Genomic DNA, 16241 nt, shown 5'->3' on the forward strand with positions numbered 1-16241 from the left:
CTGCTCCAGGGGATTTTCCCAAGCCAAGGATCAAACCCACATCCTGCATTGCAGGTGGATTGTTTATCAGTGAACCACCAGGGAAGGCACCCTGTCCTTCCGAAAGTGAAACTGAAAGTCACTCAGTCACATCCGACTCCTTGCAACCCCATGGGACTCCATGGGATTCTCCAGGCCAGAATACTGGAGTGGGTTGCTATTTCCTTCTCCAGGGGAATCTTCCTAACCCAGGGATGGAATCCAGGTCTCTCGTCTTGCAGGCAGATTCTTTACCACCTGAGCCACCAGGGAAGCCCAAGACTACGGGAGTGGGTAACCTATCCCTTCTCCAGAGGATCTTCCCAAACTCAGGAATTGATCCGGGGTCTCCTGCATAGCAGGTGGATTCTTCAGCAGCTGAGACATCAGGGAAGACCCTGTCCTGCGAAGGACCCCATGAATCCGTGTCTCACACTTGCTTATTGTCTGGGGCAAACCTCTCCTTCCCTACCTCCAGTCCACAAGAAGGGAAGCATCCGTGGCCTTCACATGTGTCCCGCAAACACCTACACATTCTGCACACGGCAATATGTCCCGCAAACACCCATACATCCGGCAAACGGCAATACTGCAGCGCTGACCAGGTCCTGGGCCTGAAGGCTAAGAAAGTCAGCTCTATCGCTTTCCTCTCCCCCAAAGCCCCGGGGTCTGCCGGGTGGGTTCACAGTCTCCCTGCACTGGTGTCAGCCTCCAGATCCCCAAGAAGCTGTCCTCCGCCATCCGAGCGACACATGGCCAACCCGCTGGCCGCACTCCAGGCCTCCCCTGCGATCAGTGATGGGGTGGGTGGGGCCCCACTGGAAGCTTCTCCAGGCGTGAAGGCTGTGGTTTCTCTGCTCCCCTTCAAGGCTAGAGTCAATAAAAGGGGTCCCGGCAATGGGCAGCAGCAGCTCCAAGCACCGCAGACAGCTCTCAGAGCCCAACCATCTTTCAGCTCCAAATCGGTCCCCAGAGCCTCAGGCATCTTTGAGCTCCGAGTCAGTCCCCACGTCTCCTTCTCTGACCCCCGTGGGATGGACCACGCCCGAAAGGAGCTTTTGCATGCCCACACAGAGAGAGCAGGTGGTCCCTGAACACACTCAGCAGAAACAAATCCAGGCCTGCCCTGGCCCCTCTGCAGACACGTGGAGAGCCCACCCCTCGGAAGACTGTACGCCCCGCCCCCGGGCCATACCTTGTGGTTTCTGCTTTGTGGATAAGCCGCCTCCACCTGGAAGGGAACAAACACATGATCACATGCGTATTTGGAAGAGCTGGCCAAGGGCTCCCTGCTGCTGGGAGGCAGGCATTGCATTCCAGCGGGGAGGGGACGGGGGTGGAGACCCGGGAGGGGAGTCTGTCACCTCAGGGCAAAGGGACACACAGTATGGCATGCACAGAATATGTGCACACACCCATATACACACACACACAACGGCCCCACCCCACACACATACACACACACCCGTATCCACACCTGCACACACATCACACATACACACACACCCATATACACACCTGTGCACACATCACACATACACACATACACACACACCCACATACACACCTGCACACACATCACACATACACATAGCACACACCCATATACACACAGGCACTCACACACAACATCCCACATACACACATACACACACCCATATACACACGTGCACAGACATCCCGCATACACACATACACACACACGCATATACACACAGGCACACACACACAACATCCCCCCCCACACACACCTATATACACACACACACACAACGTCCCCCACACACATACACACACACCCATATACACACCTGCACACACACAACATACACATACACACACCCCCATATACACACATGCACACACACAACATACACATACACACACACCCTTTTACACACATGCTCACACAAATATCCCACATACACACATACACACACACCCATATACACACTTGCACACACACACAACATCCCGCCCACACATACACATACACCCATATACACACATGCACACACATCACACAAACACATAGCACACACCCATATACACACAGGCACACACACACACAACATTCCCCACACAGATAAACACACTCCCATATACACACATGCACACACATCACACATACACATACACACACACCCATATACACACATGCACACACATCACACATACACACAGCACACACCCATATACACACATGCACACATTTCACACATAAAAATACACACACACCCATATACACACATGCACACACACACAACATCCTCCACACACATACACACAAACCCATATACACATATGCATACACATCACATATACACATACACACACACCCATATACACATATGCATACACATCACATATACACATACATACACACCCATATGCACACATGTACACACACACAACATCCCCCACACACATGCATACACACCCATATACACACATGCACACACATCACACATACACATAGCACACACCAATAAACACACAGGCACTCACACACAACATCCCACACACACACATACACACACCCATATACACACAAGCACACACATCACACATACACATACACACTCACCCATATACACACATGCACACACACACAACATCCCCCCACCTACACACACACCCGTATACACACATGCACACACATCACACATACACATAGCAGGCACCCATATACACACATGCACACACACAACATCCCCCCCACACTTACACACACACCCGTATACACACATGCACACACATCACACATACACATACACATAGCAGGCACCCATATACACACATGCACACACACACAACATCCCCCCACCTACACACACACTCGTATACACACATGCACACACATCACACATACACATAGCAGGCACCCATATACACACATGCACACACACACAACATCCCCCCCACATACACACACACCCATATACACACGTGCACACACACAACATCCCCCACACACATACACACACACCCATATACACACATGCACACACATCACACATACACATAGCACACACCCATATACACACGGGCACTCACACAGAAAATCCCACATACACACATACACACACCCCCATATACACACATGCACACACATCACACATACACATAGCACACACCCATATACACACAGGCACTCACACACAACATACCACATACACACATACACAGACACCCATATACACAAGTGCACAGATATCCTGCAAACACACACACACACACACCCATATACACACACACACATCATCCCCCCCACACATACACACACACCCATATACACACATGTACACACACACACAACATCCCCCACACACATACCACAAACCCATATACACACATGCACACACATCACACATACACATAGCACACAGCCATATACACACGGGCATTCACACATAACATCCCCCACACACATACACACACACCCATATACACACATGCACACACATTATACATACGCATAACACACACCCATATACACACGGGCACTCATGCACAATATCCCACATACACACACCCATATATACACATGCACACACATCACACATACACAGAGCACACACCCATATACACACGGGCACTCACGCACAACATCCCACATACACACATATAGACACACCCATATACACACATGCACACACATCACACATGCACACAGCACACAGCCTTATACACACATGCACACACACATCACAGATACACACACCCACATACACATGCACCCACAAACATCACACATACACACACATCCATATACAAGCGCACACACACAACATCCCACGTACTCACAGACGCACACACCCATTAACACAGTTGCCTTCAGCTGCTCAGTCATTTCTGACTCTTTGCAACCCCATGGGCCGCAGAACGCCAGGCCACCCTGTCCATCACTAACTCCCGGAGCTTGCTCAGACTCATGTCATCGAGTCAGTGCCGCCATCCAACCATCTCATCCTCTGCCGTCCCCTTCTCCTCCCGCCTTCAATCTTTCCCAGCATCAAGGTCTTTTCGTGTGAGTCAGCTCTTCCCATCAGATGGCCAATAATTGGAGTTTCAGCTCCAGCATCAGTCCTTCCAATGAATATTCAGGGTCAGTCTCCTTTAGGATGAACTGGTTGGATCTCTTTGCAGTCCAAGGGAGTGACCGTATTAAAGTGCAGACCAGACCAGGGGTCACCCGGCCTGTTACCCCTGTAGCCCCCACATCCATCGATTCCATACTCTGGCCCCACGAATTACTACAGTTCCTGGGGGTCCATTCAGTCAAAGCTAGCACAACACCTCTGTCTCCTGTGTTGCCTGACTCTCACACACCTGTAGACTGTGCCTTGGAGATGTCCCCTCCTGGAGCACTCATTCCATCTTCCACCCCACCCCAATCCTGGGTGAGTCCTCTGTCCTGGCATGAGTGAAAAAGTCTTAGCTGCTTCAGTCATTTCTGCCTCTATGTGACCCCACCGACTGTAGCCCCACCAGTCTCCACTGTCCATGGGATTCTCCAGGCCAGAATATTGGAATGGCTTGCCATTTCCTTCTCCAGGAGAGTCTTCCCAACCCAGGGATCAAACACACATCTCCTGCATTGCAGGTGAAGTGTTTATCCGAGGACCACCAGGGAAGACACCCTGTCCTTCCGAAAGTGAAACTGAAAGTCAGTCACGTCCGACTCGCTGCAACCCCATGAGACTCCATGGGATTCTCCAGGCCAGAAAATTGGAATGGCTTGCCATTTCCTTCTCCAGGGGAATCTTCCCAACCCACGGATGGAACTCAGGTCTTCCGCCTTGCAGATGGATTCTTTACCAACTGAGCCACCAGGGAAGCCCAAGACTACGGGAGTGGGTAGCCTAGCCCTCCTCCAGCGGATCTTCCCAACTCAGGAATTGAACAAGGGTCTCCTGCAATGCAGGTGGATTCTTCAGCAGCTGAGATATCAGGAATGCCCCTGTCCTGCCAAGGACCCCATGAATCTGTGTCACACCTGATTCTTGTCTGGGGCGAACCTCTCCTGCCCCACCTCGAGTCCTCGAGAAGGGAAGCACCCGTGGCCTTCACATACATCCCGCAAACAACCACACGTCCTGCAAAGGCAATACATCCTGCAAACACACATACGTCCAGCAAACGACAATACTGTGGTGCTGACTGCGTCCTGGGCCTGAAGCCTTAGAAAGTCAGCTCTATCTCTTTCCTCTCCCTCAAAGCCCTGGGGTCTGCCGGATGGGTTCACCATCACCCTACACTGGTGTCAGCCTTCAGATCTTCAAGAAGCTGGCCGTCATCATCCCAGTGACACACGGCCAACGCCCGCTGCCCGCACTCCAGGCCTTCCCTGTGGGCCATCACAGGGTGGGTGGGGCCCCACTGGGGGCTTCTCCGAGGGTGAAGGCTGTGGTTTCTCTGCTGCTCTCCTTTGAGGCTTGAGTCAATGAAATGGGTGCCGGTGGTGGGCAGCAGCAGGTCCAAGCACCGCAGACAGCTCTCAGAGCCCAAGCATCTATCAGCTCCAGATCAGTCCCCAGAGCCTCAGGCATCTTGCAGCTCCTCATCAGTCCCCAGAGCCCCAGGCATCTTTCAGCTCTGAGTCAGTCCTCACGTCTCATTCTCTGACCTCTGCGGGATGGAACCCGCCCAAAAGGAGCTTCTGCATGCCCACACAGAGAGAGCAGATGTGAAAAATGCCCTCAGCAGAGACAATAGCAGGCCTGCTCCGGCCCCTCTGCAGACATGTGGGGAGTCCACCCCTTGGAAGACCGTGCGCCCCGCCCCTGGGCCCTACCTTGCTGGTTGTGATGTGTGGATAAGCCACCTCCACCTGGAAGGGAACAAACACATGGTCATGCATGTATTCAGAAGAGCTGGGCATGGGCTGCCTGCTGCTGGGAGGCGGGCACTGCATCCAAGTGGGGAGGGGACGGGGATGGAGACCGAGTGGGTGAGGCTGCAACCTCAGGGCTTAGGGATGCACACAAAGGTGTGCACAAGAAGCACATGCAGACACCCATATACACACATGCACACACATCACACAAACACACAGCACACACAACATCCCACATACACACATACCCATATACACACATGCACACACACACAACATCCCACATACTCACACACACCCATATACACATATGCACATACATTACAGACACACACAGAACACACCCATATACACATGTGCATGCACACAGAACATCCCACATACACACAGCCATATTCACACGTGCACAGACAAACATCAAACACACACACATACACACACACCCATATACACACATGCACACACACAACATCCTACATGTAAACAACACAGTGACACACTCATATGCATACATGTACACACATGCAACACAGCACACACCCACATATACAATGCAGCATACACGAACATAGATACATGCACACTCTTGCTACACACTGACACGCCCATGCACAGACATGCAACACATGCACACCCGCATATACATGTATGTATGCATATAGAGCACAAACCCACGTCCACAGACACACATCAGCACAGCCACTCACACACAGGCAGGCGTGCACACAAGTATCACAGGCTCTGTGCCCATGTAGACATGAGCACAGACACACACATGCATGCCTCCACACGTGTGTGCACAGGACACTCCCACACATGTGCATATGAATACACAAGAGTTACACATATATCCACGTGCACACATCCGCCCTGCCCCACACACCCACAGCAGACACACACATGCACATGTGTTTCAAATTCATATGCACGCATGCACAGGCACACAGCACAAAGGCACATGTGAACATCTCTCCACATGTATAAACACAAGCACCCTTGTGTCCACCCAGCCACATGCACACACATGCAGGGACACACACATGTCCACATGCATGTGCACAGGCAGTAACATGCGTGAGCAAGCCTTCGTTTCTTGGTAGGATTGCAACCCGCCTGCCATGCAAACCCCACCCCAGCTTCAGTGCACAGTGAGGACACTGCTCAGAGACCCAGGCGGTCAGGCAGTGCCCATGCGGGGGTTAGCTCCTCAGCAGGAGAACTTCTCCTGGTTTGGCTTTTACGAAAGACCTCCTTTACCATAATTAGTGCCAGGAAAGCCCGGTCTGTTGCGCCCTCCTTGTCCTGCAGGACAGAAAGGCCACGTGAAGAGGAAGATAATGCTCAGAAATGCCAGAAACATCCCTAAAGGAAGCTTCACAAAAGACAGGACGGCAAAGCAGAGGATGTGACATCCGGACCAAAGGCCGCAGCCTGATTCTCCCCGAGCCAGAGGAAGAGACAAGTGCGCCCCAGGACATTCCCTGGCCACACCGAGTCGGGCTGAGCTCACCTTGCAAGTTCAGCAGGTCTGCTAATGCCAGGGGCATGCTGACCCCTAGCCACAGAGAGAGGGGCTTGCCTGAGCTCAAAACCCCACTTCTAAGTGCATCCAGGGAAAAGTCCAAAGCCAGGCAGCAAACAGTCATCTCAGCAAGTGAGAAATAAAGGAGCTTTCTCCACACCTTGTTATGTTCAGAGGTCAATTTTTTTTTTCCTGTTTTTGACTGCATGCAGGATACGCAGGATTTTAATCCCCTGATCAGGCATTGATCTCAGGTCCTGCCAGTGAAAGCCCACAGTCCTAATGGCTGGACTACCAGGGAAGTCCCTAGGGAGTAATTTTAAAAAGAGATTCCGTGGGGGCTCAACACGGGATAGAATCTGCCTGCAACACAGGAGACCCAGGTTCGATCCCTGGGTTGGGAAGATTCCCCTGGAGGAGGCCATGGCAACCCACTCCAATATTCTTGCCTGGAGACTCCCATGGACAGAGGAGCCTGGTGGGCTACAGTCCATGGGCTTGCAAAGAGTCAGGCACGACTGAGCGGCTAAACAGCACCAACAACTATATTTACGAAGTGTCACATGACTACTTTGTACACCTGAAGCTAACCAAATGTTTCATGCAGATTCTATCTCAGTTTAGAAACATGAATCCAATGCATTTTGCTTTTCCAGCTCAATTTTCTCCCAAGTTCATTTTACAGCACCAGAGACCCTCTGGAGATTTCAAGATCCACCCCTCGCTTTGAGGAAAGGTTGTATAGACAAGAATGGAGTTTATTTCTCCTGGAGTAAATTCCTTTCGTTCTTGGCATACTGCATTATCCACATGAAGAATCCGCAATTCCTGGGCTGTTCTCTCCCTAATGAGGCTTGCAGCCCAGGGCTCTGTGTCTTGTTACCTGGAGAGAGGGGTGTGGGGTCGCCCCTGGACACCTGGAGGACTGGAGGAAGCCAAGCTGAGGGTCAGCAGTGAAGCGGCCGACACCCGAGACCCAGGGGGATGCTCTAATGGGAGCCCCAGAAAAGCCCACCCAGCCCCGCCACCCCCACGGGCCCCAGTGTTGCGTGTAGCGGGCCTGTTACCGTAGCTGTCGTGACCCGGTCGGTAGCCTCCTCCACCACCGCCTCCTGCAGGAGAGAAGAGGGATGTGACGGCCATTCGGAGCATGGACCTTGGGGTCCAGCAGGCACCCGCCCATTTGGCACCAAAGCCGGACCCAAGGGTCACCCATAAAAGAGCACTGGTTGTTGTTCAGTCGCTCAGTCGTGTCCGACTCTTCACGACCCCATGGACCACAACACGCCAGGCCTCCCCGCCCATCACCAACTCCCAGAACTTGCTCAAACTCATGTCCATCGAGTTGGTGATGCCATCCAACCATCTCATCCTCTGTCGTCCCCTTCTCCTCCCGCCTTCAATCTTCCCCAGCATCAAGGTCTTTTCCACTGAGTCATCTGGAGCCCTATGTGGTGGAAAAGCTCAGGACCCTCCAGAAGATGCTCCGGGGAGCCCCTCCCCCAGAATCATGGCTTCTGGATGGAAAAACACATGCCACAGAGAGCCCTTCAGAAAGCTCTGTGTCCTCAGAGATTACACATGCCCCCACCCCCACGCCGATCCAGAGCTTCAGAGGAACACAGGCATACTCCCCACCTCCAGGGACCCACTTGTATCATGTTATACGTCAACTGTAACACACCAAAAATACACTTTTGGGGGGAAAGATAGAGACACGTCTGCAAGGGTTTGCATAGACCCAACATCTCTGTAAAGATAGGTGTGTGCCTGTGTGTTCAGGTGCTCTTTTGTGTCCGACTCACTGACCCCATGGACTGTAGCCACCCCCCCACCCACCCCAGGCTCCTCTGTCCATGGGATTCTCCAGGCAAGGATACTGCAGTGGGTTGCCATGCCCTCCTCCAGGGGATCTTCCTGAGTCAGGGATGGAACCCAGGTGTCCTGCGTTACAGGCAGATTCTCTACTAATGAGCCACCTGGGAAGCCCAAAGAGAGAAACTTAGGAGTTCAGATAGATATAGATCTAGAAATAGATAAACATACAGATATAGATGTAGGTATAGGTGTAGACAGATATAGATGTAGAAATAGGTGCAGGTATTGGTATAGGTATAGATATAGATATATAGGTGGGTTTCCTTGATAGCTCAGTTGGTAAAGAATCCGCCTGCAATGCAGGAGACCCAGGTTCAAACTCCTGGGTCAGGAAGATCTGCTGGAGAAGGGGTAGGTTACCCACTCCACTATTCTTGGGCTTCCCTGGTGCCTCAGATGGTAAAGAATCCGCCTGCAATGAGGGAGACCTGGGTTCGATCCCCGGGTTGGGAAGATCCCCTGGAGGAGGGCATGGCAACCCATTTCAGTATTCTTGCCTGGACAAGAATTCTTGCCTCTGATACCCTGTCCAGTGTCAGATCAATAGAGGGGCCCGGCAGGGTACAGTCCACGGGGTCACAAAGAGTCGGACACGACTGAGCAACTAACACACACACACACAGTTGCTTCACGGCGTTGTGTTCCTTTCTGCTGTATGGCAAAATGAATCTACTAAGCATAGCTGCTAAGTCGCTTCAGGCATGTCCGACTCTTTGCAAACCCGTGGACTGTAACCCGCCAGGCTCCCTGTCCATGCGACTCTCCAGGCAAGAATACTGGAGTGGGTTGCCGTTCCCTTCTCCAGGGGATCTTCCCCGACCCAGGGATCGAACCCACATCTATTAAGTCTCCTGCGTTGGCAAGCGGGTTCTATACCTGCCTGGGAGACCCACATAAGTCACAGCAAATAGAAATTCATTACTCAGGGCCGCCACCACCATTTCAAAGGCACTAGATTCTAGCAGAGTTTAAAAACAGAAGCCGGAAAGCAGCCTTCCTCTGTTCTGAAATGCATCAGCCCCTGGAGTCCTGAGTCACACACGGTCCCCTCCCAAGCCTGAGGCTGGCCCCGCGAGCTGCCTGGTGGATGAGTCTCCCAGGACCTGAACAGTGACTCATTTTACAGGACGGCCAGCATCTGAGATTCTCCCGGGTCCACAGGAGGGAAGCCCATGAAAATATGCTCAACTTTCAAAAAAAAAAAAAAAACTGTAGCAAGAAACAGCCCCCATTAGACAAGCAGAGACATCACTTTGCCAACAAAGGTCTGCATACTCAAAGCTCTGGTTTTCCTGATGGTCGTGTAAGGGTGTGAGAGCTGGACCATAAGGAAGGCTGAGCACCAAAGAATTGATGCTTTTAAACTGTGGTGTCGGAGAACACTCTTGAGAGTCCCTTGGACTGCAAGGAGACCCAACCAGTCCATCCTAAAGGAAATCAGTCCTGAATATTCATTGGAAGGACTGACGATTAAGCTGAAGCTCCAATCCTTTGGCCACCTGATGGGAAGAAGTGACTCGTTGGAAAAGACCTGGATGCTGGGAAAGATTGAAGGCAGGAGGACAAGGGGATGACAGAAGACAAGATGTTCGGATGGCATCACTGACTCTACGGACACAAGTTTGAGTAAGCTCCGGGAGTTGGTGAAGGACAGGGAGGCCTGGCGTGCTGCGGTCCATGGGGTCTCAAAGAGTCAGACATGACTTAGCAACAGAACAACAACAAAGGCTTCATTTGGCCTCCATGACCTTCCCTGAGTTCCAGTGGGCAGGGAAAAAACTGTTTTGAAATGAATGAACATTCTTACTTTCACCGTTGTAGGGATTTCCAGGCGGTGGGGGGTTCGAGGGCCTCAGGTTGGTGTAGATACCTGTGGGGAAAACAACATTGCAAGTTTAGAAGAGAAAAATGTCCTTCCATTAGAATCGGCTTATAAAACAAGAATATAAGCTTGACAGTAGATTTTATATTTCATTCACAGTATGTGTTCATGAAATATAGATTATCGTTTATCAGCTTAAAACTACTTAGACGCTAGAAGCAGAACCTGAAAACTTAGAACTTGAAACAACTACATACACACACTTACAAAACTGTTTGGCATTTGTAAGGGATGTAAGAAGCAAACAAAAACTGTTTATTCCTTGAAGGCTTGGCTTTGATCCCTGAGTTGGGAAGATACCCTGGAGAAGGGCACGGCAACCCACTCGAATATTCTTGCCTGGAGAATCCACATGGACAGAAGAGCCTGGCAGGCTACAGTCCATGGGGTCGCAAAGAGTCAGACACAACTGAGCAACTAACACTCACACACACACAGGGAAATTCTCTGTGCAGCTTTCTGCGGAAATGCCAGACTCTTTTCTGTGGAGGCTGCACAATTTTCCACCCCTACCGGGAACACATAAACGTTCCAAGTCTCCACACCTCTGCCGACACTTGTTATCATCCGTATTCCGATTTTAGCCATCCTAGTGTGAATAACATCTCACTGTGATTTTGCGATCCATTTCGTGAAGCACTTGGGTTTGCTTTAAACATTTGTCTGTCAGTCACAGCACCACAACCCTATCATTGCTGCTCTTTAGCCCGCCAGGCTCCTCTGTCTTTGGGATTATCCAGTCCAGACTACTGCAGTGGGTTGCCATATCCTTGTCCAGGGCATCTTCTTGACCCGGGGGTGGAACACATGTCTCCCGCACTGGCAAGCGGATTCTTCACCATGGAGCATCCTGGGAAGACCCCATAAAACTTCAAAAACCTCAGCTTGTGGTGGGGCATCCTCATCTCTGCCCACTCACCTGAGTCAGGAAGTCACTCACCTGAGGTTGGCTTCTTGGTGGGCTCTGTGGACAGAGAACATACATATGATAAGCCCTGAGGGTTTTTGTGCAGCTCAAAAAACAATCATTAAAGTCCTAATTTTAAAAAAAAATGAAAATGTCAAGGCACTAATAAAGATATGATCAGTGCGGTTCAGTCGCTCAGTCGTGTCCGACTCTTTGCGACCCCATAGACTGCAGCGTGCCAGGTACCAACACAAATGCCATTCTGTGTTTGAGGGGGCGGGTTTCTCAAAGGACAAAGGTCCCTTCAAATGCAAGCCCACTAGAGGCCCCCCGGAGCAAATGCAAGCCCACCAGTGTTCCCTGGAGCTGTGCGGAGGTTGAGGGGTGGAGTAAAGCTTCTCTGAGTTGTCCCTAGGAAGGAATCCTGAACCTACCCCACCTGGAGCCCCAGAGAAGCTGACGCGGGATGCCAGAGGCACTTACCCGTGTTGTTGAGAGCGTCCGCCAAATCAAAGTCACCATTCTCCCCTATGAGACCACACAGGGTGTCAGTCACAGTGACATGGAACAGGCCACCCAGGTTTCCTTTGCCCCAGCTGCCCAGATAGCTCCCCACAAACCCACTCCCAGCACCCCGAGCTCAGCAGAGAAGAAGAGTTCCACCCCTCCCTCCAGCTCCCCTCTGCTGGGTCTGTCCAACCAACATCTTATTCCTAGCTTTCCCTGCAGGCTCTGCCCACAGCAAAAGAGATCCTTGAAGGAAGATAACTGCACCCTCATCCTTTTTAAAATTAAACTATGGTTGATTTCTGGGCTTCCCTGGTAGCTCAGCTGGTAAAGAATCTGCCTGCCATGAAGGAGAGACCCCGGTTCAATCCCTGGCTTGGGAAGATCCGCTGGAGAAGGAAATGGCAACCCACTGCAGTATCCTAGCCTGGAGAACCCCATGGGCAGAGGAGCCTGGCGGGCTACAGTCCACGGGGTCGCAAAGAGTCGGATACAACTGAGCAACTAACACACACACACACACACACACACACACACACACAGGGAAATTACAGGTGCAGCTTTCTGAGGAAATGTCAGACTCTTTTCTGTGGAGGATGCACAATTTTTTACCCCCACTGGGAACACACGGATGTTCCAAAGTCTCCACACCCCCACCAACACTTGTTATCATCCCTATCTAGATCCTAGTGAGAATAACATCTCACTGTGATTTTGCGATCCATTTCGTGAAGCACTTGGGTTTGCTTTAAACATCTGTCCGTCAGTCACAGCCTCCACAACCCTATCACTGCTGTTGTTTAATCACTCAGACCAACCCTTTTCAACACTATAGGCTGTGGCCCGCCAGGCTCCTCTGTCTGTGGGATTCTCCAGGCCAGAATACTGCAGTGGGTTGCCATGTCCACTTCCAGGGCATCTCCCTGACCCCGGGGGTGGAACTCACGTCTCCTGCACTGGCAGGCATATTCTCCTCCACGGAGCATCCTGGGAAGACCCCATAAAACTTCAAAAACCTAAACTTTTGTTTCTTTAGGTAGATATACTCCTAAGTATTTTGTTCTTTTTGTTGCAATGGTGAATGTTATTTTTTCCTTAATTTCTCTTTCCGTTTTCTCATTGTTAGTGTGTAGGAATGCAAGGGATTTCTGTGTGTTAATTTTATATCCTGCAACTTTACTATATTCATTGATCAGCTCTAGTAGTTTTCTGGTAGTCTTTAGGGTTTTCTATGTAGAGGATCATGTCATCTGCAAACAGTGAGAGTTTCACTTCTTCTTTTCCTATCTGGATTCCTTTTACTTCTTTTCTGCTCTGATTGCTGTGGTCAAACAAAAGACCTATACATAGAAAACTATAAAACACTGATGAAAGAAATCAAAGAGGACACAAACAGATGGAGAAACATAGCGTATTCATGGATTGGAAGAATCAATATTGTCAAAATGGCTATACTACCCAAAGCAATCTATAGATTCAGTGCAATCCCTATCAAGCTACCAATGGTATTTTTCACAGATCTAGAACAAATAATTTCACAATTTGTATGGAAATACAAAAAACCTCGAATAGCCAAAGTAATCTTGAGAAAGAAGAATGGAACCAGAGGAATCAACCTGCCTGACTTCAGACTATACTAAAAAGCTACATTCATCAAGATAGTATGGTACTGGCACAAAGACAGAAATATAGATCAATGTAACAGAATAGAAAGCCTAGAGATAAATCCACGAACCTATGGACACCTTATCTTTGACAAAGGAGGCAAGAATATACAATGGAAAAAAGACAACCTCTTTAACAAGTGGTGCTGGGAAAACTGGTCAACCACTTGTAAAAGAATGAAACTAGAACACTTTCTAACACCATACACAAAAGTAAACTCAAAATGGGTTAAAGGTCTAAATGTAAGACCAGAGACTATAAAACTCCTAGAGGAGAACATAGGCAAAACACTCTCTGACATAAATCACAGCAGGATCCTCTATGACCCACCTCCTAGAATTTTGGAAATAAAACCAAAAATAAACAAATGGGACCTAGTTAAACTTACAAGCTTTTGCATAACACAGGAAACTATAAGCAAGGTGAAAAGACAGCCCTCAGATTGGGAGAAAATAATAGCAAATGAAGCAACAGACAAAGGATTAATCTCAAAAATATACAAGCAACTCCTGCAGCTCAATTCCAGAAAAATAAATGACCTAATCAAAAAATGGGCCAAAGAACTAAACAGACATTTCTCCAAAGAAGACATACAGATGGCTAACAAACACATGAAAAGATGCTCAACATCACTCATTATCAGAGAAATGCAAATCAAAACCACAATGAGGTACCATCACACGCCAGTCAGGATGGCTGCTATCCAAAAGTCTACAAGCAATAAATGCTGGAGAGGGTGTGGAGAAAAGGGAACCTCTTCCATTGTTGGTGGGAATGCAAACTAGTACAGCCGCTATGGAGAACAGTGTGGACATTTCTTAAAAAACTGGAATTAGAACTGCCATATGACCCAGCAATCCCACTTCTGGGCATACACACCCAGGAAACCAGATCTGAAAGAGACACATGCACCCCAATGTTCATCACAGCACTGTTTATAATAGCCAGGACATGGAAGCAACCTAGATGCCCTTCAGCAGACGAATGGATAAGGAAGCTGTGGTAAATATACACCATGGAATATTACTCAGCCATTAAAAAGAATTCATTTGAATCAGTTCTAATGAGATGGATGAAACTGGAGCCCATTATACAGAGTGAAGTAAACCAGAAAGATAAAGACCAATACAGTATTCTAACACATATATATGGAATTCAGAAAGATGGTAACGATAACCCTATATGCAAAACAGAAAAGGAGACACAGATGTAAAGAACAGAATTTTGGACTCTGTGGGAGAAGGCAAGGGTGGGATGTTTTGAGAAAACAGCATCGAAATATGTATATTATCTAGGGTGAAACAGATCACCAGCCCAGGCTGGATGCATGAGACAAGTGCTCGGGCCTGGTGCACTGGGAAGACCCAGAGGAATCGGGTGGAGAGGGAGGTGGGAGGGGGGATCGGGATGGGGAATACATGTAAATCCATGGCTGATTCATGTCAGTGTATGACAAAAACCACTACAATATTGTAAAGTAATTAGCCTCCAACTAATAAAAATAAATGGAGGAAAAAAATTCAACTTCTCCTGGGGCAGCCTCATCTCTGCCCACTCACCTGAGTCAGGAAGTCACTCACCTGAGGCTGGCTTCTTGGTGGGCTCTGTGGACAGAGAACATACATATGATAAGCCCTGAGGGTTTTTGTGTGACTCAAAAAAACAATCATTAAAGTCCTAATTTAAAAAAATGAAAATCTCAAGGCATTAACAAAGATATGATCAGTGTGGTTCAGTCGCTCAGTTGTGTCCGACTCTTTGCGACGCCATGGACTGCAGCGTGCCAGGTACCAACACAAATTCTATTCCATGTTCGAGGGGACGGGGGACTCAAAGGACAAAAGGTCCCTTCAAATGCAAGCCCACCAGTGTTCCCTAGAGCAAATGCAAGCCCACCAGTGTTCCCTGGAGCTGTGCAGGTGTTGAGGGTTGGAGTAAACCTTCTCTGAGTTGTCCTTAGGAAGGAATCCTGAACCCACCCCACCTGGAGCCTCAGAGTAGCTGACACAGGCTGCCAGAGGCA

The 16241-nt window shown here is 49.5% G+C and overlaps 1 protein-coding gene across 9 annotated transcripts in view; it reads right to left on the reverse strand.

The window, feature by feature from the left end:
* LOC122689358 (spidroin-2-like) overlaps positions 1 to 16241 on the reverse strand; it is a 110905-nt gene that overhangs the window by 90370 nt on the left and 4294 nt on the right. For 6 of the 9 annotated variants that reach the window (XM_043895733.1, XM_043895731.1, XM_043895728.1 and 3 more), the window contains exons 3-10: positions 15799 to 15822; positions 12530 to 12574; positions 12080 to 12103; positions 11065 to 11127; positions 8447 to 8491; positions 7115 to 7159; positions 5816 to 5851; positions 1214 to 1249 (exon numbers count right to left, since the gene is read on the reverse strand). In XM_043895733.1, coding sequence (XP_043751668.1) covers positions 1214 to 1249; positions 5816 to 5851; positions 7115 to 7159; positions 8447 to 8491; positions 11065 to 11127; positions 12080 to 12103; positions 12530 to 12574; positions 15799 to 15822 — 318 coding nt within the window. The remainder of the gene's footprint in view (positions 1 to 1213; positions 1250 to 5815; positions 5852 to 7114; positions 7160 to 8446; positions 8492 to 11064; positions 11128 to 12079; positions 12104 to 12529; positions 12575 to 15798; positions 15823 to 16241) is intronic. The other 3 variants (XM_043895727.1, XM_043895735.1, XM_043895734.1) reach the window with 2 other exon arrangements.

This window comes from Cervus elaphus, chromosome X (genome assembly GCF_910594005.1).
Source record: "Cervus elaphus chromosome X, mCerEla1.1, whole genome shotgun sequence".
Classification (NCBI taxonomy): domain Eukaryota; kingdom Metazoa; phylum Chordata; class Mammalia; order Artiodactyla; family Cervidae; genus Cervus; species Cervus elaphus.